This window comes from Camelus dromedarius, chromosome 16, assembly GCF_036321535.1.
Source record: "Camelus dromedarius isolate mCamDro1 chromosome 16, mCamDro1.pat, whole genome shotgun sequence".
NCBI classification, from domain to species: Eukaryota; Metazoa; Chordata; class Mammalia; order Artiodactyla; family Camelidae; genus Camelus; species Camelus dromedarius.
The window spans coordinates 46,116,527-46,143,367 of record NC_087451.1 but is presented as its reverse complement, the minus strand read 5'-3'; the positions used below and the strand labels follow the sequence as shown (position 1 = coordinate 46,143,367).

The following is a 26,841-nucleotide window of genomic DNA, read 5'->3' as shown; positions in this document are numbered from 1 at the left end:
GCTTGGGGGAGCCCCAGCCAGTTACCCATCACTTTGCTGGAACTCTTCCCCCAAAGACACGTCCCTGGTCCCTATGTTTTTCTCACCCCAACCCCTGTGGTCTAGCGCACAGTGCCAGTTCAAGGGCACAATCAATGCCTGCTCTAGTGTGCAGTAACTTAGGTTAAGAACTGCGTGTACCATTGCAATTAGTCATGAATTTAATCTCACGTTACTCGTTTTGGCCTGGCTCTGGTTTAGAGCATGAAGAATCTCTTCCAGGTAGTCCCTGTTCTCACTCCCTCCTGATCAGCAGGCCTTCCCCTAGGTCTGATCTCTGAAGTTTGCGTTCCTTTCCCTTTAACTTCCTTTCTTCTCTTATTAATGCAAAGCCATAGATGTTTCCTTTTGCCTCCGTGTGGTCTCTGAAGCAGCAGCAGTCTCTTCTGTTTAGACATCCAGATCACCCCCCCCCCGATTGAAACTACTGTTTGAGCCCTAAGCGACTTCCCTCATCCGCTAAGCTGATTCTTCTCTGTTCAGTAATGGAGGTGATAAGACAGATCTCTTAATAGTGGTGGAGAGGATAAAATGCGAAGTCATGTGTAAACTTCCTGGTAAAGTGCTGGTACCAAGCTGACATTTAAAAAGTGTTAGCTGCTCCCAGTATTATTTATTCAACGTGCAGTCACTTGAGCACCTGCTACATTCCAGACACGGAATTAAGTGCTTTGGCTTAATAGACATGGTCCTTCTTCCTTTGCCTTACAGTCAAGTGGAGGGAAAAAGACATGTAAGCAAATAAGTTTAACAAAGTAGGTAATGTATTAGATCTGTGGACTCTGCAGAGTATGGTGGAGGTGACAGAGGAAAGGCTTCACAGGAGAGATGTCCTTGATCAGGGTCCAGGAGATGTGTGTGTGCTGACCCACAAGGCTTTAGAGAGGGGCATTTCAGGCGGCGGGAGCAGTGTAAGGGGTAAGCAAAGGCATAGAGGCATTAAGTAGCCTACAGAATCATAGGATACGCAAGGAGCTCAGCCGGCTTGAAGCGTAGGGTACCGGTGCTGAGCAAGACAGGCTGGCGAGAGAGAATCAAGACAATCAAGGAAGCCCTGTCTGCCACTGTCATAAGAGTTTTAATCCAGGGAGGGTCTTGATCATACTTGTACCTGAAATAAATCCCTCTGACGGCTGCTGGACTAGGAATGATGAGGCTGCAGGCAAGCAGACTGGTTGGGAAACAGTTGAAAGAACTCGAGTTCTCAATCGATAGAGAAGATGAGGGCAGCAGCATGGGCGTGGTCAGGAGAGGTGGGTGTGGGCGTTCAGGGGAAGGGCTGGGAAAGGGCTGCATACTGTGGGTGAAGGCGAGGGTATGATGGTCTTGGAAAACCTCCTGGTTTCTGACTGGGGTGGCTGGGTAGATGAGATCTGGTCCACTAAGCCTGGAATCCTGAGCAGGACTGGGTCTTGGATATGCTGGGGTGGAGGTACCAGTGCCGTTCTGGTGAGAGGTCCAGTACGTCACTGGATGTCAGAGTGGGCACAAGGCTTCAGGAAAAGATGTAGAGAGGTCAGAGAGGACAGAGGTCACAAGCCTGAGAGCAGCATTTGAAGAGTGAGGAGAGGATACTAGCCAGCCTTTATCTCCACCTCCAACTCCTGCCTCATGGCTGGGGTTCTCCCGTGGTCCTGGGCCCTGAGTTCTCTTGGTCAGTTCACTCCGCATCTGGCCCGATGACAGGATCTCTATTCCCCACATCCTCCTTCCTGCAACAGTACAGCTCAGCTTTCCCAACTCAGTCCTCTTCAGTGTTGTCTAAAAAGCCCTCCTGACCTATTAAAATGACATTCTCCCTTTCCCCCAAACCAGCATCATCAGGCCACCTGGCCCCCATCACCCTTCAGTCCCCAGTAAATTTTTTGGAGATCATGTATTTTTTTTCCTCCTGATCTGACAGTTACTCCCGTAGTAATTATTTCCTATTTTTGTATTTAAGATCCCATAACTACCTCATGGATATTCCACTATCATATCTATTAGGATGTTTTCAGCTAAGAGTAATAGAAGCCCTGACTCAGACTGACTTAAACAGAAGGGCGAATGTTTTATATCACATACCCAGAAGCCAAGAGACAGGACAGAGCCGAAGATGCTTGGTTCAGTGGCTCGGCAGTGTCACTTAGGACTCCAAATCTTCGCTTACCCTGCTCTCCTTGAGACTGGTTTCATCCTTAGAATGGTGGCACAATGGCAGCTCTAGATGTTATTTCCAAACACAAGAATACCCTTCAGAAGAAGAGAGTCTTGCCCCCACCGTGCAGTGAAGGCTTTCCCTCCAGCCCTACTGGACTGGCCTGGACCATGTCCCCACATCAGCACCAATCACCATGGGAACGCCATGTTCTGACTACCTGAGGCTAATTAGAATTCACCTCTGTGGTCTAGGAGGGATCAATTTTTCCCCAGCATCCCAAGGCCAGAGTTACCTAAATAAAACCAGGGCCTCAGTTGGAAAGCAAAAGAAGGCAGTGGGGGCCGGTGGGCCACAGTCACATCTACCTGAGTTCTCAGTTCTCTTATAGAAGGAAGTGGGGCCTTTAAAAAAAAAAAAAAAGTTTCTGCAGTTCTTTACCAAAGAGACAATAAGCCTAATTTGTCACTTCTTTTTTAATCCACAGCTCCTTCATTCCCAAGTTCATCACCCACCTCTTCAAGTGCAAGCCAATTAGCATGGTGGGAGCAGAACAGGTGAGATGAAATTGGTACAGGGCTTCTCCTCACGGCCTTTGTCATCAATCAGACACATACCTTTCTAGTCTGAAATAAAATGATTTCCCCTATTTGAGGTCAGAAGGATGACCTGGCAGCTTAATTCATTTATCCATTTATTTAAAGCATCTTTGTTGAGCACCTACTGAGTATCCAGGTGTTGTTCTAGGCGCAGGGTGTATACCACAGTGAACAGGACAGAAAAGATCTCTCCTTCATGATGCTTACATTCCAGTAAGAAGGGACAGATAATACACAAGTTAATAAATTAGAAGATCATTTTAACTTAGGTATGCTCCAGGGTATAAAACTAGGTTATATGAAAGAGTATCTTAGTGGGGTGGGGGAGCAATGGCTTAAGATCAGATGATCCGAGAAGGCGCCTGTGAGAGCTGGGGCTTGAGGAGGACTCAGAGAAAAGTGTCCAGGCAGAGGGAGCAGCAAAGTTCTGATTTTTTTGGATCCCGTAGTGGCCAGGGCAGAGACCACTTGAGAGGAGCAAGCAAAGAAAGGCTTATCTTTTTGGTGCTGAGAAACTCTGGTCACCTCACCCAAGAAGGCTTCCTTGTTTAACCCCACTCTGCTCTCTTGAGCTCTGTGCTTCCGGACATCTCTTCATAGATGGCATCACCTCAGCACCGATGAGCTGAGTTCTGTGCTCCAGCAAAAACACCTCTTCTCAGCTGCCACCTGCTCCCACTCTGAGATTTGAGCAGCTTGAGTTTGGGGAGCAGTTTAAGCTACTTTAAAAAAAAACAAACAATAATATTCAGCCCCTAATTCTTTAAACACGTACTTAGACGCAAACTATTCATGTACTGATCATAAATGACTCTTATAAAATTAGATCCTCTCTAGACCTCTCTTTAGCAATACTTAGAACCTTTTTCAGTTACTTTCTGTATTTGAAAGAACTACATTCTTTTTGAAATAAATAATCACAATTAAATATTTTTAATTATAAAGAAATGAATTTGTAAGATTGGTAAACAGGTTAGCTTGGTATATATTCAATAGTGGAAAGAACTGCATTTTTAAGTAAGAACTATGTTTTTGAGTAAGAAGAATATATAATTCAGGACATTTCCATATCTCCTGCCCTTTCACCAAACTAGTGGTCTTGGTGGAGGCACCGCTCCCTCCCAGCTCCGGGACTTGCCCTCGCCCTGGGCCCTCGGCTTTGCTGGCCTGAGTGGAGCCTCAGGAAGGTGGGAAGTGGGCCTGTGCCCTAGTGCATCACGGGTCCCTCAGGGAGGGTCAAAGCCGGAGATGTAATACCTGTGACTGTCAGGCATCTCTTGGCTCTGATAAGTGCAGTATGTTTTATACTCTTTCTCGGGGAGTGGCCCTCCTAGGCTACAAGAAGGCAGAATGTGTGAGCCTTCAGGTCCTGGGCTCCAGAATCACTGGGGTCTGATGCTGAAGCCTGTCTCTGCAACATGGCAGCTGTTTGTCCTTAGACGAGTTACTAACCTCCCAGCAGTTTAGTTTCCTCATCTATAAAACAGGGATAATCACAGCACCGCCTCACAGGGTCATTATGAGGATTAAACATGACAACGCACTGAAGTGCTGGACCAACAACGTCAGGCGCATGGGAAGCCCTGGACAGATGCCAGCTCTTACTAGTTTGTCTCTGCTGTCAGCGCCCGTCTCCCCACGTAGTAACAGCTCGTCGATGCTTGCCTCGGGCTGTCTGGCTGACCAGCTGAGCAGAGTCAGAAGTATTGTCTCAGTAGACTTCCTGGGAGGTTGAGTGGATTCAGACACTGACCGACTGTGTCTGAGTGTAGAGTGTCAGTGTTTGTTTGGAAATTCTTGCCCCTTGCATGTCGTAATAAGCACAGAACGAATTCCATGGGAAACAGCAGATAGTGCCCCAGCACGTTGTCCCCAGTCTCATTAGCACATGTTTACTGGGAATCCACCCTGTTCACCTCACTGTTGTGTGTGATGGGAGGAGGTGGAATGGTTGCTGTCCGTGTGTCTGAGAGAAGCTTCAGACTCTCAGTTACCAGGTTTCTGCCCCTAGACTTGATGAAGCCACTGGAACACAAAGCTGACTCATTGGGAATGTGTTTCTATGAGTTTGTGGCTCTGCCCAGGCCTCGCCAGCTGGGTTAGTGGCTAGTAACCATGTTTCCCTATCGTCACGTAAATCCAACGTCATATCTATTTTCCTCAGATTTTCTCTTCTTTAAAGGAATGTTAAAATAATCAGAGCAGACTCCAAAGCCCACATCTTCAGAAAAATATCAGTTTGGCCAGTATTTACTCCTGCTTTGAGTTGTGGATGAGAAAACCATCTGTGGAACTGGAGTTTTATTCTCTCAGACCCCAGACAAATATGAGTGGGTGACAGGGGAGCGTAGACCTCAGCAGGCCCAGCCTGGGGGAGGCCGTGGATGGGAACTAAAGGGCAGTGTGGCCCTTGGAGGCTTCCCACGTGAAGCTCAGGTTCAGCCGGGTCCACACTTGCCCCGAGTATCTGGGCTTAGAAACCCAAGCAGTCATATAGCTGGAGGCGTGATCACTCAGGCAGCAAAACCTTAGGAATCAAGAAGTTAACAAAGAGATGCTCATGGATTAAAACAGATTCTGCCTCAAGTCTTATAATCCACGCTTTAACAGAAGCTGTGAAAGTCAGAGCTGAGATTTAGGCCCAATCTCAGATGCCTCTGCTTTGCCATGAAAATACTAGGTCCTAAATTTAGATTATGCTTTAATACTTGTGCTGAAAATAGGAAAGGAGACACTTGCCTGCTCTTTATTCTCTTCCTGGTTACTGTATAAAGCACATTTTATTTATCTTTGGGCTCCAGAGTCCGTCTGGGCAATTGCAGGGGCACGTGGAACTGAACCATACCAGTATTTGTAATGCTTCTTGCTAGTTTCCAATTTTCAGAGAATCTGGTGGGATTTGCAGGGTCATTAATTAGTCTTTTGGCCATGGTATCTACGACTGAGCACACAGTAGAAATGGAATCCATTTGTACAAACTTACCAGAGAGGAAGCAGCACATTATGGTACTGGGAAAAGGACTCTAAAACTTGGGGTCCAGTCCCCAGCCTGCTGTTAATGGTCCCTGTGGTCATGAGCAGTTGCTTCCCTGCTCTGGGCTCAGTTTCCTCACATTTAAATAAGAGCCTTGAATCAGACTCTCAACACACCCCTTCTATATCTATCATATTATGGATCGAAAATATTTTGAGCAGTATATTTCACATCTATGAAGTAATTTTTTTTGCTTTGTATGGTCTTTATATACCATGTTGACTTTTTATTGTGGTAAAACATTCATAACATAAAATTTAACATTTTGACCATCTTTAAGCATACAGTTTAGTAGTATTAAGTACATTCACATTGTTGTGCAACCATCCACCATCCAATTCCAGACCTTTTTCATCATCCCAAACTGAAACACCATTTCCATTAAACACTAACTCCCCATTCCCTCCCACCCCCAGCTCCTGGTAACCACTTTCTAACTTTCAATCTCTATGAGTATGACCGCTCGAGGGATGTCGTATAAGTGAGATCACACAATATCTGTCCTTTTGTGTCTGGCTTCTTTTCACTTAGCATGTCTTCAGAGTTTATCCATGTTGTAGCGTGTTTCAGAATTTCCTTCCTTTTTAAGGCTGAACAATATTCCGTTGTATGTATTACCACATTTTGACCATATTGACTCTTAAATGCACATAATTCAAAACCACCTGGAAAAAAATATTTAAAGCAAATTTTAGATTTTTTTTTTTTAAAGCCCGAACACCAAGGAAAGAGAGAAAAAAGAATCAGGTAGTTTGTGCATGGCAGTTAGAAAAATGAGAAAATAGGATGGTTATTCTCAGGCATAGTTCATCTAATAGTTCAGTTTAGGTAGATCTCCTAAATGTGGCAGGGTGTAGCACTTCTTTTAAAAAAAAATGGATAAAATTTAATAAACATAAGGATACATTTTTTAAAAGAACAACAAAATCTTAGCAAACTAGGAATAGAAGGAAATGTGCTGAATCTGATTTTTTTAAAGGGTATATACAACAATATTGTAAAATGACTATAACTCAGCAAAAAAAATTTTTAAATTTTTTAAATGAAAATTAAAAAAGGGTATATACAAAAACTTATGAGAGGGTCAGGATTCCGTGGGTAAATCCATTTGTTAAAACTGTACAGTTAAGAGTTGTACATTTCCGTGTATGTAAATTTCACCTCAAAAAAAAAAAGTAGGTGAGGAACAGGAAGTGGTTACTGCAGGGTTTCTCAACCTCTGCACTGTGCATATTTTGGGATAGAGACGCTTTTGTGGTGGGGGCCATCCTCTGCATTACAGAATGCTCAGCAGCATCCCTTGCCACTGCTCACTGGTGGCCAGTAACACCCTCCCAATTCTGACAACCAAAAATGTCTCCATACAGTCCCAGATATCCGAGTGTGGGGTGGGTGAGAGAATGGACCACATCACCCCCAGTCAGGAGCCCCTGAGACATAGAAGTGAGATGAGAATGACAGAATGTCTTTGGTTGTTGCAGCTGGGTGCGTAAGGAGCTACCGTACTATTTCATTTACTTCACATATGTTTGAAACTCTCCATAATAACAAGATTTTTAAATAAATAATAGTGGTACACTCCCCTACACACATATACCCACTCAGGTGTAATCCACAATAAAATTTTATTTTGGAAATTGACACAAAACTCCCATGCTTCCTGAAATTAAGCTAGCTTCCTTCTAGATTTTCTGATTATAGAATATATGTTCAGAGAAGCTGAACTTTCTCCTTCCTTTTTTTGTGTGATGTGCTTCTGTCCCCAGAGCAGAGCTTTCTCCCTTTTGCACAGCCCTTTTGTCTGTCTAAAGAGTGTTTTGAATCTCTTAGCTACCCAATTGCTCACTTCTCTCTGTCTCATTAAGCTCTGGCCCATCTTGATTTTTATGAGACCATCCTTCCCAGTGAGAGCTTGAAGCCTTTTCTGTCACTCAGTCAAAAGGGTCCTCTCTCTGTGCCACATGGAGCAGGGACAGGAACAGCCACACTCCAGAGGAGAGGCATTTACAGCCATCAGCAGGGCCATCAAGGTCCTGGAGATGGGAGGGCCCAGCAAGCTCATGAAATAAGTGAATCAGCTGATAGAAAAAAAATTGCAATAAACCACATTTGATGGCCAAATATAGGAAAATTTTCTCTTGACGTTAGGAAAAAGACAAGGATGTCTGCTGTCACCATTTCTGTCCCACATTGCCCTTGAAGTCCTAGCCAGAACAATAAGGCAAAAAATAAAATAAATGTTTAAAGAAACGAAAGGTATACAGACTAGAAAGGAAGAAACAAAACTGTCATTTTTCGCATTTCACAGAGAAACATAATTGTGAATGACATTATCCAAAAGAATCTACGTAGAGTGTGTGCCTAGCATGCATGAGCTCCTGGGTTCAATCCCCAGTACCTCTCTTGAAAGAATGCATAAATAAACCTAATTACCTCTCCCCGCAAAAAAACAAAACAAAACATAAAAAACCTATGCTATACACCAAAAGAATCTACAGACAAACTATTAGAATATAAATTTAGTAAGGGTACAGGATATAGGGTCAGTATTTAAATTATTTTTAATATTTGTATGTACCAGCCACAAACAATTTAAAATGAAAAATCTATTAATGAAACCATGTACAGCAGCATCAGGAGACATTGACTAGCTAGGAATAAGTCTGTCAAACATGCGTGAGTCTAATACACAGAAAATGATACAATATTAAGAGACAATAAAGGAGACCTTTAAAGTGGCAAGATAGCTCATGCTCATACATTAAAGAACTTAGTATTTTTTAAATGTCATTTCTTCCAAAATCAATCTATAGATACAGTAAAACCCCAGCAGGGGTGGGGTGGGTGTGGGTTTGGAGATAAATTGATAAGCAGATTCTAGAAATTGGATGATGAAATGCAGATGGCCAAGAATAGCTAACAGAACTTGAAAAAAAGAACAGGGTTGGAGAATTTAAACCTCAGGATATCAGGACTGATTTTAATGCTAAGGTAATTAAGCACACAGGGACAAATGGGCCAACAGAACAGAACTGAGTTCAGAAATAGACCCACACGTACGTAGACCCTTGGTCTGTGACAAAAGTGGCACTGTAATTCAGTTGGGAAGGGGTGGTCTTCTCAGTAAACAGTGCTGGGCAGTTGAATATCCACATGGGAAAAAAATTAATCTTGACCTTTACAACACACCACATACAAAAATCAGTTCCAGCGAGGATGTGGAGAAATTAGAACCCTCAGGCACCGCTGGTGAACATGTAAAATGCTGCAGCTATTTTGGGAAGCAGTTTGGCAGTTTCTCAAAGAGTTAAACATAGAGTTGCCATATAACCCAGCAATTCCACTCCTAGATATAAACCCAAAAGAACTGGAAAAGTATGTTCACGCCAACACTTGTGCACAAATATTCAAAGCAGCAGCAGTCATAATAGCCAAAAAGTAGAAACAACTCAAATACCCATCAATTGATGAATGGATAAACAAAATGTGCTATAAACTTACAAGGGAATATTCAGCTATAAATAGGAATGAAGCACCTCCTGGTGCTACAACATAGATGAACCTTGAAAGCTTTATGTTAAGTGAAAGAAGCCATATACAAAAGGTCATGTGTGTGATTCCATTTATATGAAATGTCCAGAACAGGCAAATCCACAAGACAGAAAGTAGACCAGTAGTTGGCAAGGGTGAGGGGAGAGGAGGGAATGGGGAGTGACTGCTAATGGGTATGGAATTTATTTGTGGGGTGATGAGATGTCTGGAACTGAATGGTACACTTTTAAAAGATGGGGTTTTATGGTATATGAATTATACCTAAATTTTAAAAAATCAATTCCAACTGCATTATAGCTCTGAAAGTGAAAGATAAGACAACAAAACTTCTGGAAGATAATAAGAGAATATTTTTATGACATTGGGTTAGTCAAGATTCCTTAACAAAACATTAAAAGTACTAATCGTAAAAGGTTATTTGGAGTACTTAAAATTAAGAACATGTTTTTATCCAAAGACAAGCCAGACTAACATGATATTTGCAATATATGTAACTAACAAAGCACTTATATTCTAAATATATACTTTTTAAAACCTCTAACTTATCTTATATGTTGAATTAAAAAAAAAAACCTGAGGGGAGGGTATAGCTCAGTGGGAGATCACGTTCTTAGCATGCACCAGGTCCTGGGTTCAATCCTTAGTACCTCCATTAAAATAAATAAGTAAATAAACCTAATTACCCCTTCCCAGCACCCACCCACCCCAAGAAAAACAACAGTTTCATAGAAACAGAGAAAAGAATGGTAGTTGCCAGGGGCTAGGGGAAGGGGGAAACGGGGATGTGTAGGGTAAAGGGTACACACTTTCCGTTACAAGATGAATAAGTTCTAAGGACATGATGTACAGCATGGTGACTATAACTAATAATATGGTATGATATGCTTGAGACTTGCTGAGACTTAATCTTAAGCATTCTTGCCACACAGAAAAGAAGAGTTAATTACCTTGATCTTGGTAATCATTCCACAATAGATATGTATATCAAATAATCACATTGTACACTTTAAATATATACAATTGCAGTGTATTTGTCAATTATTTCTCGATAAAGTTGAAAATATTACTTTAAAAAAACCTCAACAAATCAATTAGAAAAAGATGATCAACCAGTAGAAAAATGACAAAAAGACTTGAATAGGCACTTCAAAAAGAGGATCTCCAGAAAACCAAAAAGCATATTAATGTCCAGGGAAATATAAATTAAAATCACAACATCAGAAGGGCTAAACTGAAAAAGACCAACAATACCAAGTGTTGGTGAGGATGTGGAGCAACCGGAACTTTCACACATTGCTGCCGGGAATTGAAATAAGCACAACCAAATTGAAAAACTGTTTGGCTCTCTACGAAAGCTAAACATATGCCCACCCCATGATCTGGCAATTCTATGCAGATTCCACCCCATTGAAACAAGGGCATATGACCACCAAAGACATGCACAAGAATGATCATAGCAGGTTAACCAGCAGTAAACCAGTCCTGAGTGACAGAGGCCAGAAGAGCGGTCACCTTTGTTGTGAAGGAAGGGAGAGCACTGACTGGAAGAGAACATGAGGGAGCCTTCTGGGATGCGAAAAATGTCCTATGTCTTTAATTAAGCAACAGGATGTATACATATGTAAACGTTTCTCACACTGTGTTCTTGGTCTTTGTACACTTTACTGTATGAAAGTTATACCTAAATTGAAAAAAAAAAAGAAAAAAAGAGGAAAGAAACTGGGCATGTCCTCACCTTGGTCCATCCATTCCTCATACCTTGACTGTCTTCTGTGCCACCTCATTGAAGAACTTTGCCATATATGTGTTGTCCTTCACCTTCTAGGAGTGTGCCTTTATCTTGTCTATTCAAGGTTTCCATCACTGTCATAGTCATGGTGTCTCCCAAGAGTGGTAGGGGGCTCTTTTAAGAAGTAAACCCCTGAAAGCTTTTGCTGCTGGGTGATTTGCTGGATACCTTTCCAAGGCATGGCGTGCTGGCCAGCTGTGCACCTTAGTAGCCCGTCAGCATGAGTCCCACCACCCCAAAAATTATCCCTGAGGCTCAGGCAAATTTGACCGATGGCCACCCCTTGCCCAATGCCTCGTGCCTAAGGGGATGACCTTTCAGCTTTTTTTCAAAGATGAAAACCAGCAGATTTTCATGATAATTGGGGCCTCTCACCTTCCCTTCCCACAGACAGCTGCTAAGCCTATCAGACTAGCTCCCGCCTTTTCTGACTGCATCATTTTTTTGTAACACCTGAGACCACGGTTTCCATCTGTTCAGCTGTCTGGTGAGGACAGAATTTTATTGTGACTGGCCAGGAATTGAAAATGTCCTATCTCTCAAAATATGGGAAACTCTAGAGAATTACATCTGGTTTATTCAAAACTCTTCTTGTCACTTAAGACTGTACAATTATTTATGCATATAATACATCTCTGGAAAGTAGAAAGTATAAAAAAACTAGGAAATGTCCCCATATGTTTTAAAATACAATCATTTGATTTTTTTCTCTTACTAGCAAATAATGCTAGACACGGCTTTGATTTTGACAAGGCTCTGAAAATTTGCAACATAGAAGATAAAGTTGAATCCTCACTGGGCTCAAATAGCATACTGAAAAAACTAAATAAATTAAAAAAAAGAAATAGTTCCAGTTAATAAAAGTACAGAAAATAATGTCAAGAATACCAGCTTCCCACTCAACTTACTCAGATCTTAACATGTTCCCTCATTTGTTTAGATCTTTTCTGTATAAAGTAAATCATGACAGGTACTGCTGAAGCCCCTGTGGGCCCTGCCCTGCCATTCCCCTCCCTCCATGCCCAGAGGTAATCACTATTGTGATTTTGATTTTTATCATTCCCATGTGTGTTATGATACATTACAGGTATATCAGTTCACAAATGGTATATAATTTTGTTTTGCACATTTTTAAACCTTACATAAATGATACTATACATATCATTTCCCCACTTGTTTTTTTGGGTTTTTTTCCCCAACTTGATGTTTTTTGAGATTTATCTATGTTGATATAGGTTATTTGAGTTCGCTCATTTTGACTTCAGTATCATATTCCATTGTGTGACTATGCCACCATTTGTTCATCCATTCTCCTGTTAATGGGCGTTTAGGTTGTTTCCAGTCTTTTACTTTTACAAACAGTGGGTGCAGGGAACATTTTTTGACCTGGACCAGAATTTCTCAAAAGGATCTAAGTATGAGTGCTGTGTTAATGGTTATGAACATCTTCCAGTAAGGAAATATTACTGAATTTCCCCCTAAGCGCCTTAACCAGCTTATGTTCTCATCATAAATGTGAGTTTCATTGTGCCATAGGCATGCCAACCCTTGCTGGTTTTGATCTTTTTTACTTTTGCCTTTTGCTGTGAAATGGTGTGGAGTATACGACTGCGGTTTTGATTTGCATTTGCTGGGTTACTAATAAGGTTGAGTGTTATTTCACGTGCCTTGTTCGCGCTCGAGTTTCCGCTTTTCTGAGTTGCCTGTTCGGATCTTCGCCTCACTATTGTTTATTGTTGTTCCTGCTGCTGCTGGGGCTGGTGGCCTTTTTGTTACTGGTTTTCAGGAATCGTTATCTGTTCTGAATAGTATCCCTTTGCCAGTTTTGCAGATATCCTCTCCTGCTTTGTGGGGGGTTTTTTGACTTTGTTTATGTCTCTTTTGATACAGACTTATTTTAAGGTAGTATTTTTTTCCCATTTTCCCTGTTTCACATTCTTCTCTTCCCTACAAAAATAATCTCTGTTTTCTTGTTAAAGTTTTCCTCTTTATATCTAGGTTTTTTAATCTGCATGGAATTGAGCATACTTGTGTTTTAGTGGCATGTGCTGGGATCCCCCTGGGGACGAGCAGTGATCATTTCCAGTGGGGTCTGGGAAGTGTGCTGATCCCAGGCCCTTCGCAGGGCCTCAGACAGTGTCTGCTCATCTGTCCTGTATGCGTGGTTGGCTACCTTTCTCTGTGAGCCCATGGCCTTTTTAAAAAACAGCCATGAGGAGAGTAAGAATGCTCATCTCTGGAAACCTAGAGAAGTCCCAAATGCCCCAGCACTTTCCTGGTCAGCCACTGTATGACCTGCAGAGTTCAGGCCTTTGAGTAGCAATATTAGTGCACAATATTCCTGTTTCCTTTATTTAGTATAACTTCCTCACTATTGTTTTTAAATTGAGGCTTTTTTTTTTAGAGCAGTTTAAGGTTCACAGCAAAATGAGGGGCAGGTACAGAGAGTCCCCATATGCTCTTCTGCCCCAACACGTGCATAGCCCCCCACACCCCCATTATCAATGTCTCCCACCAGAGTGGTACGTTTGTTGCAGTCCATGAACCTACACTGACACATCATTATCACTGAAAGCCTATAATTTACACTACAGTGTTACAGTTTACACTCTTAGTGTTATGCATTCTGAGGCTTTGGACAAATGTATAATTACTTATCCACAGAGTAGTTTTCACTGCCTTAAAAATCCCATGTGCTCCACCTGTTCATCCCATGCACCACCCCCAATGCCCGCAACCACTGATCTTTTTACTTTCTCCATAGTTTTGCCTTTCCCAGAAATGTCATATAGTTGGAATCAGGAGGTATACAGACTTTACAAATGGTCTTTTTCACTTAGTCATATGCATTTAAGGTTCCTTCATGTCTTTTCATGGCTTAATAGCTCATTTCTTTTTAACACTGAGTAATATTCCATTGACTAGACGTGTCACAGTTTATCCATTTGGCTGTTGAATGACATCTGGTTTGCTTCCAAGTTCTGTCAGTTATGATTAAAGCTGTTTAAAAAAACTTCCCTGTGTAGGCTTTTTTGTGTGGATGTAAGTTTTCAATTCCTTTGGGTAAATACCTAGCAGCACCATTGCTGGATTGTATGGTAAGGTACGTTTAGTTTTGTAAGAAACCACCAAACTGTTTTCCAAAGTAGCTGTACCATTTTGCATTACTGCCAGCAGTGAATGAGAGTTCCTGTTGCTCCACATCCTCACCAGCATTTGTTGTTGTCAGTATTCCAGATTTTGGCCGTTCTTACAGATGTGTAGTGGTATCTTGTTTTAGTTTGCATTTCCCTTGTGATGTATGATATGGAACATCTTTTCAAACACTTATTTGCCATCTGTGTATCTTCTTTGGTGAGGTGTCTTTTAAGGTCTTTGGCCCATTTTTCAATTGGGTTTTTTTTCTTATTGTTGAGTTTTAAGAGTTCTTTGTATGTTTTGGATAACAGTCCTTTATCAGCTGTATTTTTGCAAATATTTTCTCCCAGTCTGTGGCTTGTCTTCTCATTCCCTTGACACTGTCTTTTGGAGAGCAGAAGTTTTTCATTCTAATGAAGTCCAGCTCATCAGTTGTGTCTTTCGTGGATCATGTCTTTGGTGTTATATCTAAAAAGTCATCACCATGCCCAAGGTCATCTAGACTTTCTCCTATGTTACCTTCCAGGAATTGTATAGTTTTGTGTTTTACGTTTAGGTCTGCAATCTATTTTGAGCTAATTTTTGTAAAGGGTATGAGATCTATGTCTAGATTTTTTTTTTCTTTGCATGTGGATGTACAGTTGTTCCAGCACCATTTGTTGGAAAGACTGTCTTTGCTCCTTTGTTAATGATCAGGTGACTGTATTTGTGTAGGTTTATTTCTGGGTTCTCTGTTTCTGTTCCATTGATCTGATTGTTCTTTCACCAATACCACACTGTCTTGATTACTGTAGCTTTATATATAATAAGTCTTTAAGTCGGGTCATGTCAATCCTCCAGCTATGTTCTTCTCCTTCAATATTGTGTTGGCTATTCTGAATCTTTTGCCTCTGGACACAAGTTTTAGAATCAGTTTGTCAATAACTCACCAGTTTTTGAGAGCAATATCTCCCTCTAAGTTATTCCAAGTAAAACATTGATGTCTTCTCCAAATTTTTATACCATTGTCAAAATTATCATCACCATGACCACTAAGTTAATAGTATCTCCATTAGTGAGTTCATATTCTCTTTAGTTACCTTATTATGTAGTTAATTCTCCTGTCTATAGCAAAGAACAGGGAGAATGAGAAAATGGAGAGCATTATAAGGGTTTAAGGGATTGGATCCCATTCCATCCCTGCTTGATGTAATTATTCAAAGACTTGCCGAGAGGAGAAAGCCTCGTCCCGAACATAAGATTGACCATCAGAGTCATAGTGGTGGCGGCAGTGGGACTGTCTCCCCACTGCTGCTTTGGTCTGGTTGGGTGACATGTGGTTCCATTCTCCTAAACTATCTGAGCAGGCCATGTATTTGTGCCATTTCTATGCCCCCTGATTGCCAAGAGCAGCAGCAGTTTAGCAGTCCACATGGAGTCGGGAGCAAACAGTGTGAGCTGTAAGCCAACGCTGTCGCATGGCACTCCCCTGGGCAGCAGGAGATGGATATACAGCTTCTTGTCCACCTCGTTACCTCACCCCCATCCATCGTGTGAGATTCTTTCAGCAAGTTGATTAACCTCTGGAACTTTGATTTTTCTCATCTATAGAATGGGAAGAATAAATGCCTACAGGGCAGGTTGTCTTATAAAGACTAGTAGATGAAACATTGCTAGCATCATCCCTGGCAGTTGGGGGGCAGTCAGTCAGGAAAGTTGATATCCTTCCAAATAACTGGCATCCAAGAGAACCAAAAGAAAAAAGAGAGAGAGAAAGAAAAAAGAAAACAAAAAGGCAGATTGTTGCCAAGATACTGATGTTTAAATTTGGTTTAATCTCCTGCATCCTTACTAGCACCCTGAGAAATTCAAGGTACAGCAGTAGGGAGTTACCATTTTTGCCTGTCGAATAAGCAAAAATTTTATGGCAGTTTTCAGAAATGATGAGGGTGCAGTCTGCACTGCTGCCAAATATGTAAATAGGTGCATTCCATTTGGAAAGCAGTTCAAGATACATATCCAGAACCTTGCAGATGTCCTTGTCCTTTGATCTGTCCCAAAGACTGTCTCCTAAACGAAATGCCATTGATAGACCTAGAATTACATCCACACAGCTGTTCATCACAGCATTCATTGTTTGTAATAATGAAAATCTGGGAACAAAGTATAGGGGAATGGTTAAATGTTAAAGTACACACACACACACACACACACCCCATAGAGTACTGTATAGCCATTAAAAATCACGATTGTTTTTAAAGGCTGCCAGGATGGGGAAAAAGAATTAAAAAAATTTCATATATTAAGTGGAAAAACCAGGTTGTAAAAAAAAAAAACTGTGCCTACAGTATAATTCTAGTTTTTTATACACATAACAGAGTGGTAGGAATTGTACCACATTAAACCGTGGCTTCTTGGGGTTTTTTTTTTCCCCCTGGGTGATAGTAATTAGAACTCATGTTTTTCCTTTTATATTTCTGAGTTTTCTCCACTGAGAATGTACTACATTTAAAATCAGGAAACTGTTATTTATCGGCGTGATTGTACTAGATGTTGTGTCCATGTGAAGTGGCTGGTACTATTCTACCTTGTTCCCGCAGCTGCTGCTGGACACCCATTCCCTGAAGATGGTCCTGCTCGATCTGCCCTCCATTGGCTCTCAGGTGGTGAGGAAGGCCCCTGCCAGTTACACTAAGATCGTAGTGAAAGGCATGACCCGCGCGGAAATGATCCTCAAGGTGGGGCTTGTGTCTTCCTCGGGGTTGCAGTTAAAAGGGGCTGGTTATCCAATCACTTATTCCAAGGACCACTGAATTCTGGTCTCAGAAGCACAGGTTAGGGCCTGTCCCCACCTGTCCCAAAAGATTGTCCTCATCCTTTGGCTGCACTAGACTTTGGTCTCATCAGACATTATTGAAAGTCAGTGGACTGTTGCTCGGGGGTCAGTAATTCTATCTGACAAATGAATTCTTCGTTGTAATGGGATCCTCTTGTTGTAACAAGATTTGGCCAAGATTGGAGGTTGGGTGTGGTTGTCACTGTCAATCAGCGTCTAAGTCAGGGATCGCTGCTGCTCAGCAGGGATTTCCGGCCCCGCTGTCGATTACTCCCTTCCACATAAGCCTCTTTGGCTTTCTGAACTCTGCCACTTTACACGAAACCCCAACAGATGTCACAGTAACTGATTCTAATCAGCAAATGGGTTTTCTAAGGCCTCATTTAACAGAATGTACGTGGGGTGATGATGCTGAGAGTGTCTGAAGCCTTGAGCACCTGCATCCAATTTCCACCTGTACTTGTTAAGACGGGAGGGAGGGGGCCGGCTGGGGAGGGAGGAGGAGGCCAGAGAACAAAGGGAGCTGTCGGCGGAGGCTCTTAGAAGTCCAGGCCTGCAGGCTCTTCAGGTCTGTCTACAAGCAGAGGGACTCCGATGATGGCAAGAGTCAAAAGTAGCAGCCTGACCTGACACCTGGGTGGGACCAGTGAGGGGCCTGCACACACCTTGGGCTCTTGGCCTGAGGGAACTGGAAGCAGCCTAGTCCGTTTCTCCCCGTGCTGGTTTAACTCGCATTGGGGGAGGTGGGGAGCAGAGCTTGGGGAGAATTTCTGAGTGAACTGCTCCTTGCCACTCTGAGTTACATTCTCAGAAATTCAAAACAAAGCCAGTCTGCTGCAGGAGGAAGACCAGACACTGCATTTCACAGCCAAGTGGAAATGAACGTGAGGCCTGCGATGCCGTTGTTTTCCTGCTGTTGGTACATGAATTGGAGGTAGTTAAATGAAGTTCCAGACTTTAAGTCTTGAAAAGCGTGTGCAGGTATCATGAACCCAGGAAGTGTCTCAAAGAGACACACTCCCACACAGTGTTTCCCATGGTTCTGATATTTTTAAAAGTCACTGGGAGCCTGCCCTTAAAAAGCACTCCAGGTGACGTGTATGATTGAGCAAATGGAGGGCACGTGGCTGTCGCTGAATGCTGAGACGAATCGGGGAGTCGGGGCGGTTCTGAGTTTGCAGCTGCAGGCAGTCTCGCAGGCCCGTTGTGTGATGGGCTCACCAGTGGGGAAAGACGGTCCCAGGCTCCCATCCTGAGCGTTCCTGGAGGGACTACTCTCGTCTCTCTCCCTGGGTAGGTCGTGATGGCCCCTCACGAGCCATTGGTGGTGTTTGTGGACAACTACATCAAGCTCCTGACGGACTGCAACACAGAAACCTTCCAGAAGATACTGGACATGAAGGTTAGCTCGGTGTCTGGTTTTGTCCTCGGGCACATTTTCCGCACACTCAGTGATTCTTCACTGGAGGGTGGGGTACGGGCCGCAGGGGAGCCTGGCCCAGGCTGCAGAGCGGATTCTAAGAAGTCTTAGAGGACGAAGCTCCAGGGTACAGAAATGTCCCTGTTCTGACGTCTCTGTGCCCAGTGAGGAGCTGGCGGGGCATGGGGCACACAGGGCCTTACACTCCCGGATGCTGCCTCCTGGCCTCTGCCCTCTCTACCCCTTCTTTCTCTTCTCCCCTGTTACCTTTTCTTCTTCCTCTGCTTCTCTCCCCAGCTACCTCCCACCCCCCGGCCCTGGTAACCCCACCCCAGCCCAGAGGAATTAGGCTGTCCGCAGAGTTACGCACACACCAGGCACAGCACTTTCCCTCTGGCCCTTCTGGAGCCAGACTTGACCATTACCCTCCTTTCTCTCTCAACCTTAGGGGCTGAAGAGAAGTGAACAAAGCAGCATGCTGGAACTCTTCCGCCAGCGGCTCCCCACCCCACCCTCAGGGCCCGAAGGCTCCAGCTCCCTGTCCCTCCTGACTCCAACTCCAGAACAGGAATCATCTCGCATCCGCAAACTGGAGAAACTCATTAAAAAGAGACTGTAGGAGCATCCCGGGGGCACTTTTCCCCCTGGCCAGTGACCCCCCAGCACCCAGATCCCTGGAAGCCCTCCCCTCCCCTGTGCTTCCCCAACTCTCAGATTGTCAGCCTTGAAACTTGGGACATTTGGGTCCTTCATGTGTCTCTCCCATGCCCGATCTTAATTCCTGTGCTAGTGGGCGAAGCCGAGTCAGGGCTGGATTATAAGAAGGCAGTTTAGATGGTCTCTGATTCCTGCAGCAGAGGCATCAGTGAAAGGTTCCCCGTGCGTCACTTGCTGTTCCCAGGCTGTTGTCACTGACTCTGAAGCCTCACCTCCGCGGTCACCCCCTCTGGCCTGTGGCCCTGTTCCCTTCCATGCTTGTGTCCTGGCAACTTGTGTGAGAAAGCCTGGATCTCACCGCTTCCTCCACCTGCTGCCGTTTGAGGTCACCTCTGAGGCCGGAGCCCTAAGAGATGTCCTCTGGGCTTGGCTCTAGGGCCCGAGTTAGGAACCCGAGTTAGGAAGTGGCAGATGACGGGTGTGGGAAACTAGCCTTTCTTCATGGAGGCAGTGGAAGCAGGAAGCATCTTCCAGGTAAATCCCTGTTTCCTGGGACATATTTTGCTTCTGGTACTTTTTATGGCTTGGCCTAGTTATCCATGTTCGCCTCATTGCTCATCCCACCCCCTCTCTATGTACGTCTAAGGAGATACACAGATTCTGTCTGAGTGTCTGCCTCCCGGGAGGATTGTCTGTGGCAGCCTCACAAGCAGGTGTCCCCTCTGCTCTGGGGCTCCTGGCCTGGGGGTGGGGGCAGGCCCGCATCTGACTTGGAGAGAGGGTTCTGTTTGACACACTGTGTGGTGTAAACTGATTCTTTTTCTTCCCACTCTGCTCTCGACTGACTTCTAGGGTAGGGATTGCCTTCTGTGAAGGGAAGCCAGGAAGTTTTCCTAGAAAACCTTTCCTAGGCTTTCTGCTCAGATAAAGCTGTGAAGTCCAAGAAGCCTGTCCCCTCTAATCCCCTACTTCACCTTCATTTTCAAATCCAAAGCACTTTCCAGAATCGTCTGAAACAGCAAAGGGTGATGTGCACTGCCAGGGTGACATATGCCTTTGTCATTAACGACGGAGAACCCTGGTCCATGGATACCGAAGACCAGAATACTGACCTTAAACACCACCTCAGAACCAGGCAGAGCCCACATGGCCCCTGGGCCACCCATCCTGTCACCACAGGCTCTTGGCGACACATCTGTGCAGAAGAGTGTGCCCTGCGGAACCGCTTCAGTCTCCACAGGTCATCCTGTATCACAAAAACGGACCACAGAGTTGTCCTGATTCGCCTGGTCAGCATCTGGTCAGGAATTAGGAGCAGTGTGTTGTTCAGGTGGGGAGAGAGCTAAGGGGGGAAGGCGGAGAATGCACGGGACGCACACAGGATAACTCTAGTGACAGCCATACAATGGGGAACTTGAAGGTTTGAAAATCTGTCCAGAAACATTGCTTATTTCTCTCCTTCCTGTCTCCCCAGTAGAACCAGTCTGCTCTGTTCCTTCCTTCTCCAGCAGCCTTTCCTCCAGACTCAGTCTGTCAGCCCCAGCTTTGATCCTGGGCCTCATTTCTTCATCAGCCCCTGGCCTGTTCTCACTTGTTAGTATGACTCTTACGTATTGAGCATCTCAGGCTCATGAACACTGAGAAAAGTACGTGGTGGAAGAAAGAGATGTGGCCTTTAGCTGAGCCCTATTAGAAGAAGTTTGCTATGTGAGGAAAGGGCAGGACGGGTGGGAGGGGACTGGGGGAGCACTGGACAGGTTTCACTTTGCTTGGACCGCCGCATTCGGATTGCCTGGTAAAGTTGCCCCGCCCACACTCATGGAGATTCACAGTTCTCTCCCCGCTCCTGAAAGCAGGGGTGATGGCTATGGGCCCATCTCCAAACAGCCGCTTCAGCCGTCTGTCATCGACCAGGGGAGCTGGAAACGCCAGTGGACTCCTGCACCTGGTTCTTGTCATTCAGTGTTTACAGATCCACACTTCTCTTCTTGGTTCATTCATGGGGAGTCATTTTCTGGATGCCTCCATAAAGTCATTGAGATGTCAAGCCGCTGTCCACCCTCCCCACCCCACCCCCGCGGCGGTTGGTGGTCACAGCCAGGGATGTTGCGTTCTTGATTTATTACAGTCAGTAATCTCCAAGGAGCCAACAGATGTCAGTAGGAGTTATGTTAAGTGTCTTGTTGATGGGATCCGAATGCTGTGTATGCATCCTGTAAAGCCAGTGTGTTTCTCAACTTGGGGTATGCATCACAGTCACCTGGGGCTCTTTTTTTTAACAAGTACAGATGCCTGGAGATTGTGAATCAGTAAGTCTGGAGTGGGGTCCAGCATATAGATTTAAAAGTTCCACAGGTGATTATGAAGTTTACTCCTTATGAAGAACCATTGTATAAAGAGAAATTTGCTTTATTGAAGGGTTATTCCTGTAACACATTTTCATAAATATGTATTTTTTTTCTGACTCCAAGCAAGTGTAATTACTGTACCACTGAGCTGGTGCCCAAATGGTAGTTTTTGCCGCTAGCTGGCAGCTTTAATTTTGAATTTGTGTTGATGGTGGGAACCACAGCAGAAATCATGCTGTCCCCATACTGACTAGGATTCTTCCTGTTTTGATGACCAAGCCCCAACAGAGGTTTATTTATTATTGTCACCTTGAAATAATAATATATATAAAGGAGCACTCATTGATCAAAACAATAGCTAACAACTCTGTTATTCAGCTAAGTGAGATATTGTACCCATTCCTTCCCCCTACTTTCTCTGGTCCCTTAAAAAAAAAAAAACTTTGAAGTTGCCTTATGTGGTTAAAATAAATATTGGTAATTTATAATGGATAAAGTTGGCTACTGTTTTCACTAGGGACAGACTTCCTGAGAGCTGGCTAGAAGTGCCCAGGCTGGAGAAAGTTCTGTTTGGATCATAAGGGTAGAACAGGGACCAGGATGGCCAGGTGGTTTTGACCTCCAAATTCAGTTCTGGAATTGAAGAAGCTAACCATTGCCGCTCCTCCCTCTCCTGAGGAACAAAGAACCAGTACCTGGGACTTTGCCCACCACCCAGAATAGGGTGTTCCTCGGGGCAGATCAGGCAGGATGAGAGCAGGCTTCCAAAGACCAGTGTGACCCTTACGGGGCAGGCAGGGTGAGCGAGCAGGGGGTGTGAGGATGTTAGCCTGGCCCTTCTTGAATGGCCTTTGGACAAGGAGCCCGAGTGCCCTGTTGATGGAACGCTGGGGAAGATGCCAAACGTTCACAGCTGGAAATGTAATTCCTCTCCCTCGGTACAGAAATCTCCAAAATAACTAGCTTGCTTGAGGGTGAAAGCAAGTGTTTCACACTTCTTGTCTCCTCCAAGTCAGATGGCTAAAAATAAAATCGTTCAAACTGCATCGGGCCATTTAAACAATAGCCTTGGAAACATGGCCACTGAAAAACTGGTGTGCAGAAAGAGTACTATCGCATTTTATATAGAAAGATTTCCAGCCTCATTCTAGTATTTATCAAAATAGATAAGCTGCCCAGAGCTCCCAAAGTTCTATACCTTTGGGAGATATCGATTTCCTTAAAATAGATTGCTTTTTTTGTGTAAATATTGCTCATTTTTCCCATCTGGAAGTGATTTCTTGGTGCATATTGGAGCATAAAATACTACAGTTAATTAAGGCATGACTGGATGTTACTTGCTCGGATGTATTTCCCTCCTGTTGACAGAAAACAGAACAGACTGTAGGAAAGAATTAGCACGCCCATGAACCTCAGGCTCCCGTCTCCCTGGTGGAGCCGCTCCCCTTCCCTGACAGCCTAAGGAAGCAGGGCACAGAATCGGAATGTGATGTTCATCAGCAAGGTCCCGGCGTGTCCAGCTGTGGTGGAAATCCTCTGTAAATATAAAGTGTTCTGCTTCTGATTTGGAATCCTCGTGGTGCTCTGAATTTCTATCCCGTGATTTTCCATTCTCCTTCTCACCGTTCCCACCACAGCCTGCCTCTCCGCGTGACTGCCAAATGCCTCCTGTCCAGTGCGCAGTAAGTTAATCCCGTTTCCTTAATAAAGCTGGGTGGGCATTTTGCAGTGACCTTCCGGAGAAGTCTGCTGTTCCTCTCAGTTGTGGAAAATCTGTGGTTGCACTTCCTTTAAGTTGGCTTCGAGACCATTACTGAGTTTCCATTCTTGACTTTTCACCAGCTCCACACTTGAATCGGGTAGCCAGAGATCAACCTGATGAGAAAAGAAACGTCTCTGTGTGCCCCACCTGGAAGAGCACTGCCTGGTGATTTACCTGCCGGGTTCTCTCCCTTGTCACCCACGTAACCAGGTAAGCGGTGGGATATGAAGAACGTGCCCATTTGAAACACAAGTAGTTTTCAGTGTCTGTAAAAGGGGTTCTAATGAGCAGGGCGTTGAGGGTCACACAAGAGCCTGTGATGTGCACATGCTCTATAAGCCACGAGGCCTTGTGAGGTGTGACATGTTCATTTCCACTCGCCAGGCCTGAACCACACGTGACCGACCTGACCGGATGGCGGGGGCCACAGGGCTTGTTCTGTCCCTGGGCTTCCTCAAATAGGATGGCCAAGTGACAACACAGCCCGCTGCTGGGTGCAGGCTGCATCTGAAGCAAGCACCGGAATATGGAGCCTTTGCCTTCTTAGGTCCTGCCTGTGGTAGCCAACTTATTCAAGAGCTTTAAGGCTCTCTGTCGTCTCTTCCTCTTGCCCTGGCAGCTGCTATTTCCATAGCATTTAGGGATAAACCTACAGACACTGAGGAAGGAGCGTCCTTCCCCCACCCCCCTGGTGTTGGCTCGGCTGCCTATGATGGAAAATGTGGCACGTTTCCTCTGAATGCAAATTGGAAGGATTATTAAAGGCTTCCTTCCCCAAAAATGTCTTTAGATATGGTGTCTAGTGTCCACAGAATGGCCTTCAATTGGCCATCCCTGGCAGAGACAAAATTCTTGCCTGCATGCCTCTGGTTTTTGTTTTGTTTTCTTTTTTCTGGAACTTCATTGCCCAGAAAACTCTTAAGCAAGATTATCTTGAGACAGGCAGTCCTAACAGGGAAGCCAGAAGTTCACCAGCTATTTGAATGACTTGACAGTTGCCTTTCAAAGAAGTTTAGACCTTGCCCAAGGCCAGCTGTATCCCTGTAATCAGCTGGAAAGTACCCACCAGGCTCTTCCAATCCCCTTTGGGGATATTGATACAGAGAATGCTGGGTGAGTGAGTGATATGAAGGAAAACCAGAGTAAATGCTTTGTGCCCTAGGAATGTTCATCACTTAATCTGAGAGCCCTGGTAGCCTCTGCTCAGCAGTCAAGTGGAATTTGCACGATAGCTGTGCCTCCTCCTGTTCAGGGTAATTTTTCAGCAAGTGAGAAATTAAGAACAGCTTCTCCACAAAACTGCCCTTGATTCCTGGGGCCAAGAAAAGTATTTACCAAGTGGGCTGCAACTTTCCCGGGTACCAGGTGAAATGGTGGAGAGCAACTCCAGCTGCTTCCGCTTGTTTGCTCTGTGCCGATGGAGCAGGAAGGAAAAAAGGACGGGAGAGGGGAAGGGAAGCCTACCAGCTGCTAAGGAGACCGCATTCCCCAGGATTCTTCACAAGCTGAAGTCCGGCGACCGGCTGACCAGAGTGCTTCAGCAGGCAAATGGGGAAATACCCAATGCTGTCTGAACAGAACGCGAGTTCGCATTCAGAGACACCCCCGACACAACCTCATAGCCACGCCCTGTTGCGTCCCGGCAGCAGGGATGCTGTTGGGATGCTGTCAGCGCATCCCAAGTGTTGGGGCCCAGGCTTGGCTCAAGCCTCACTCCAGCACCCATGCTGTTTGCACTGCAACAGTGGTTTTCCCATCTATGAGACCCAGCTTTACATGGAACTCACTCTACACAACAGAGAAAAGTACTTTTTTAATATATATTGTGAGTTCAAAGCCAATGAGTGAGACCACTGAAACTATTTCAGTAAACAGAAAGTGTTTTACAGCTTAAGGTTATAGATGGCAATTTAGCTGCATCAGCGCCAGCATCTGGTCCCTCTTTGTACCCAGGGTTTCTGAGAAGGAGCTGCCGTAGACCCTGCTCCATTGGGCCTCCCCTCACTCATGACTGGTAACACTGGTGGTTCTGAGTGTTTCTGCGCTGCTGTTTCTACTTTCTTTACCTTATAAAATATTGCAATAGTGTTACTCAGTTTTAAAATACAGCATTCTTCACGTTAGTAAGTTTAAACAATATGGAAATATATCAGAGGTCCTACTCCCCTTCCAGACTTTGTGTCTATGCTGTGGAGGAGGGGCATTTTGCAAACAAAATTAATATGAAGCCTATTTGTGTATTTTTCTACAGCTAAACAGTAAATCTTGGACATATTTTCCCCTAGCATATATAGAGCTATACATTCTTTTTTTAAATTATTTTATTTAAAAATTTTTTTTTTCATTTTTTTAGTGGGGAGGTAATTAGGTTTCTTATTTATTTATTTTTAGAGAGGGTACTGGGGATTGAACCCAGGACCTTGTGTATGCTAAGCATGTGCTCTACCACTTGCGCTACACCCTCCCCCCTAGATCTGTGCATTCTTTTTGATGGCTACATGATGTTTTATAGTTCAGGTATACCATCATTTACTTAGTCTCCTATCCGATACTGATAGGAAAAAATAGGTTTCTGTTTTTTGGCAATTAGAAACACACCACCAGTGGAAATCTTTCCGTAAACATCTTTGCTTACTTGCTCTCACCTTTTTGTAGGATACTCTCCTAAAACTGTTCAGTTCCCATTTTAAAAGATTAAAGGGCAGGCATGTTCGAAATGTTGCTGGCTCCTGCCAAACGCCCTCTGCAAAGATTGGTTTGCCGCACGCTCCCATCAGCCATGTGTACAAATGTCCCCTCGTCTCCACACCCTCACTTGCCTCCGTGTTTTTTCCTGCTTTTTGATCTCAAGGATGTAGTTGTAGCTCTATCTGTAGAAACCCAGCCAGCAGAAGTTCCCTTTTGGTTGTCATTGCACAAAACCAAATATAACCCAATTGGTGCTGTGTCTTGCTGCTAGAAGACTTTCTAATTGAGCAAAAGACCTGTGGCTTCCCTCCTGGTCGGGGCTCCTGGAGAATGTGCATGTTTGCTCACAAAAGCAATGGTCATCCTTTGTATATGTAGAGAGGTAATAGTTTGATGTTAAATTGGGCATCCTTCCTGTTCTTTAGTGCTGCCCTCCCCCCCCCCCCCGGCGCCCCATCACCCAGGCAGGGCTTCCTGTGTGCACTGTCCTCAGAGTGATGGACAGCATAGGGATAATAGCTGACACCCCTCGCCTCTGAACTCACACAGAAACTTCTGTGATTCTAGAGTAGAGAAGAAAGTCTTGAAAGCCACGAGCTGCAAGAATTGTTGGAACAGCATTTGGTTTTGGTTTTGTTCCTTATTCTGAAAGTGGACCTTTGCATTTTTTCCCCCAGCTGCCCTTTGTCCTGGGGGGAGATGTCCAACCATTCACTGAACCGGGAGCTCCTGTCCTGCCCACAGGCAGGACGGGCAGCCTGCCGGTGATGCCGCCGACCTCCCCACTTCCCTTTGTATTCATTCCACTGGGCTCAATCCTGCATCAGTGGGCATGGAGCTGCTAGCCAAGAGAACCTTCATGA

At 44.5% G+C, this 26,841-nt stretch overlaps 1 protein-coding gene across 2 annotated transcripts in view; it reads left to right on the top strand.

Moving 5' to 3' along the window:
* VPS53 (VPS53 subunit of GARP complex) overlaps positions 1–22,024 on the top strand; it is a 118,638-nt gene extending 96,614 nt beyond the window's left edge. For both annotated transcript variants that reach the window (XM_010978918.3, XM_064495842.1), the window contains 4 exons: positions 2,664–2,733; positions 16,868–17,005; positions 18,401–18,505; positions 18,972–22,024. In XM_010978918.3, the coding sequence (XP_010977220.1) occupies positions 2,664–2,733; positions 16,868–17,005; positions 18,401–18,505; positions 18,972–19,142 (484 nt within the window). In that variant the 3' untranslated portion in view covers positions 19,143–22,024. The remainder of the gene's footprint in view (positions 1–2,663; positions 2,734–16,867; positions 17,006–18,400; positions 18,506–18,971) is intronic.
* The last annotated feature ends 4,817 nt before the right edge of the window (positions 22,025–26,841 follow it).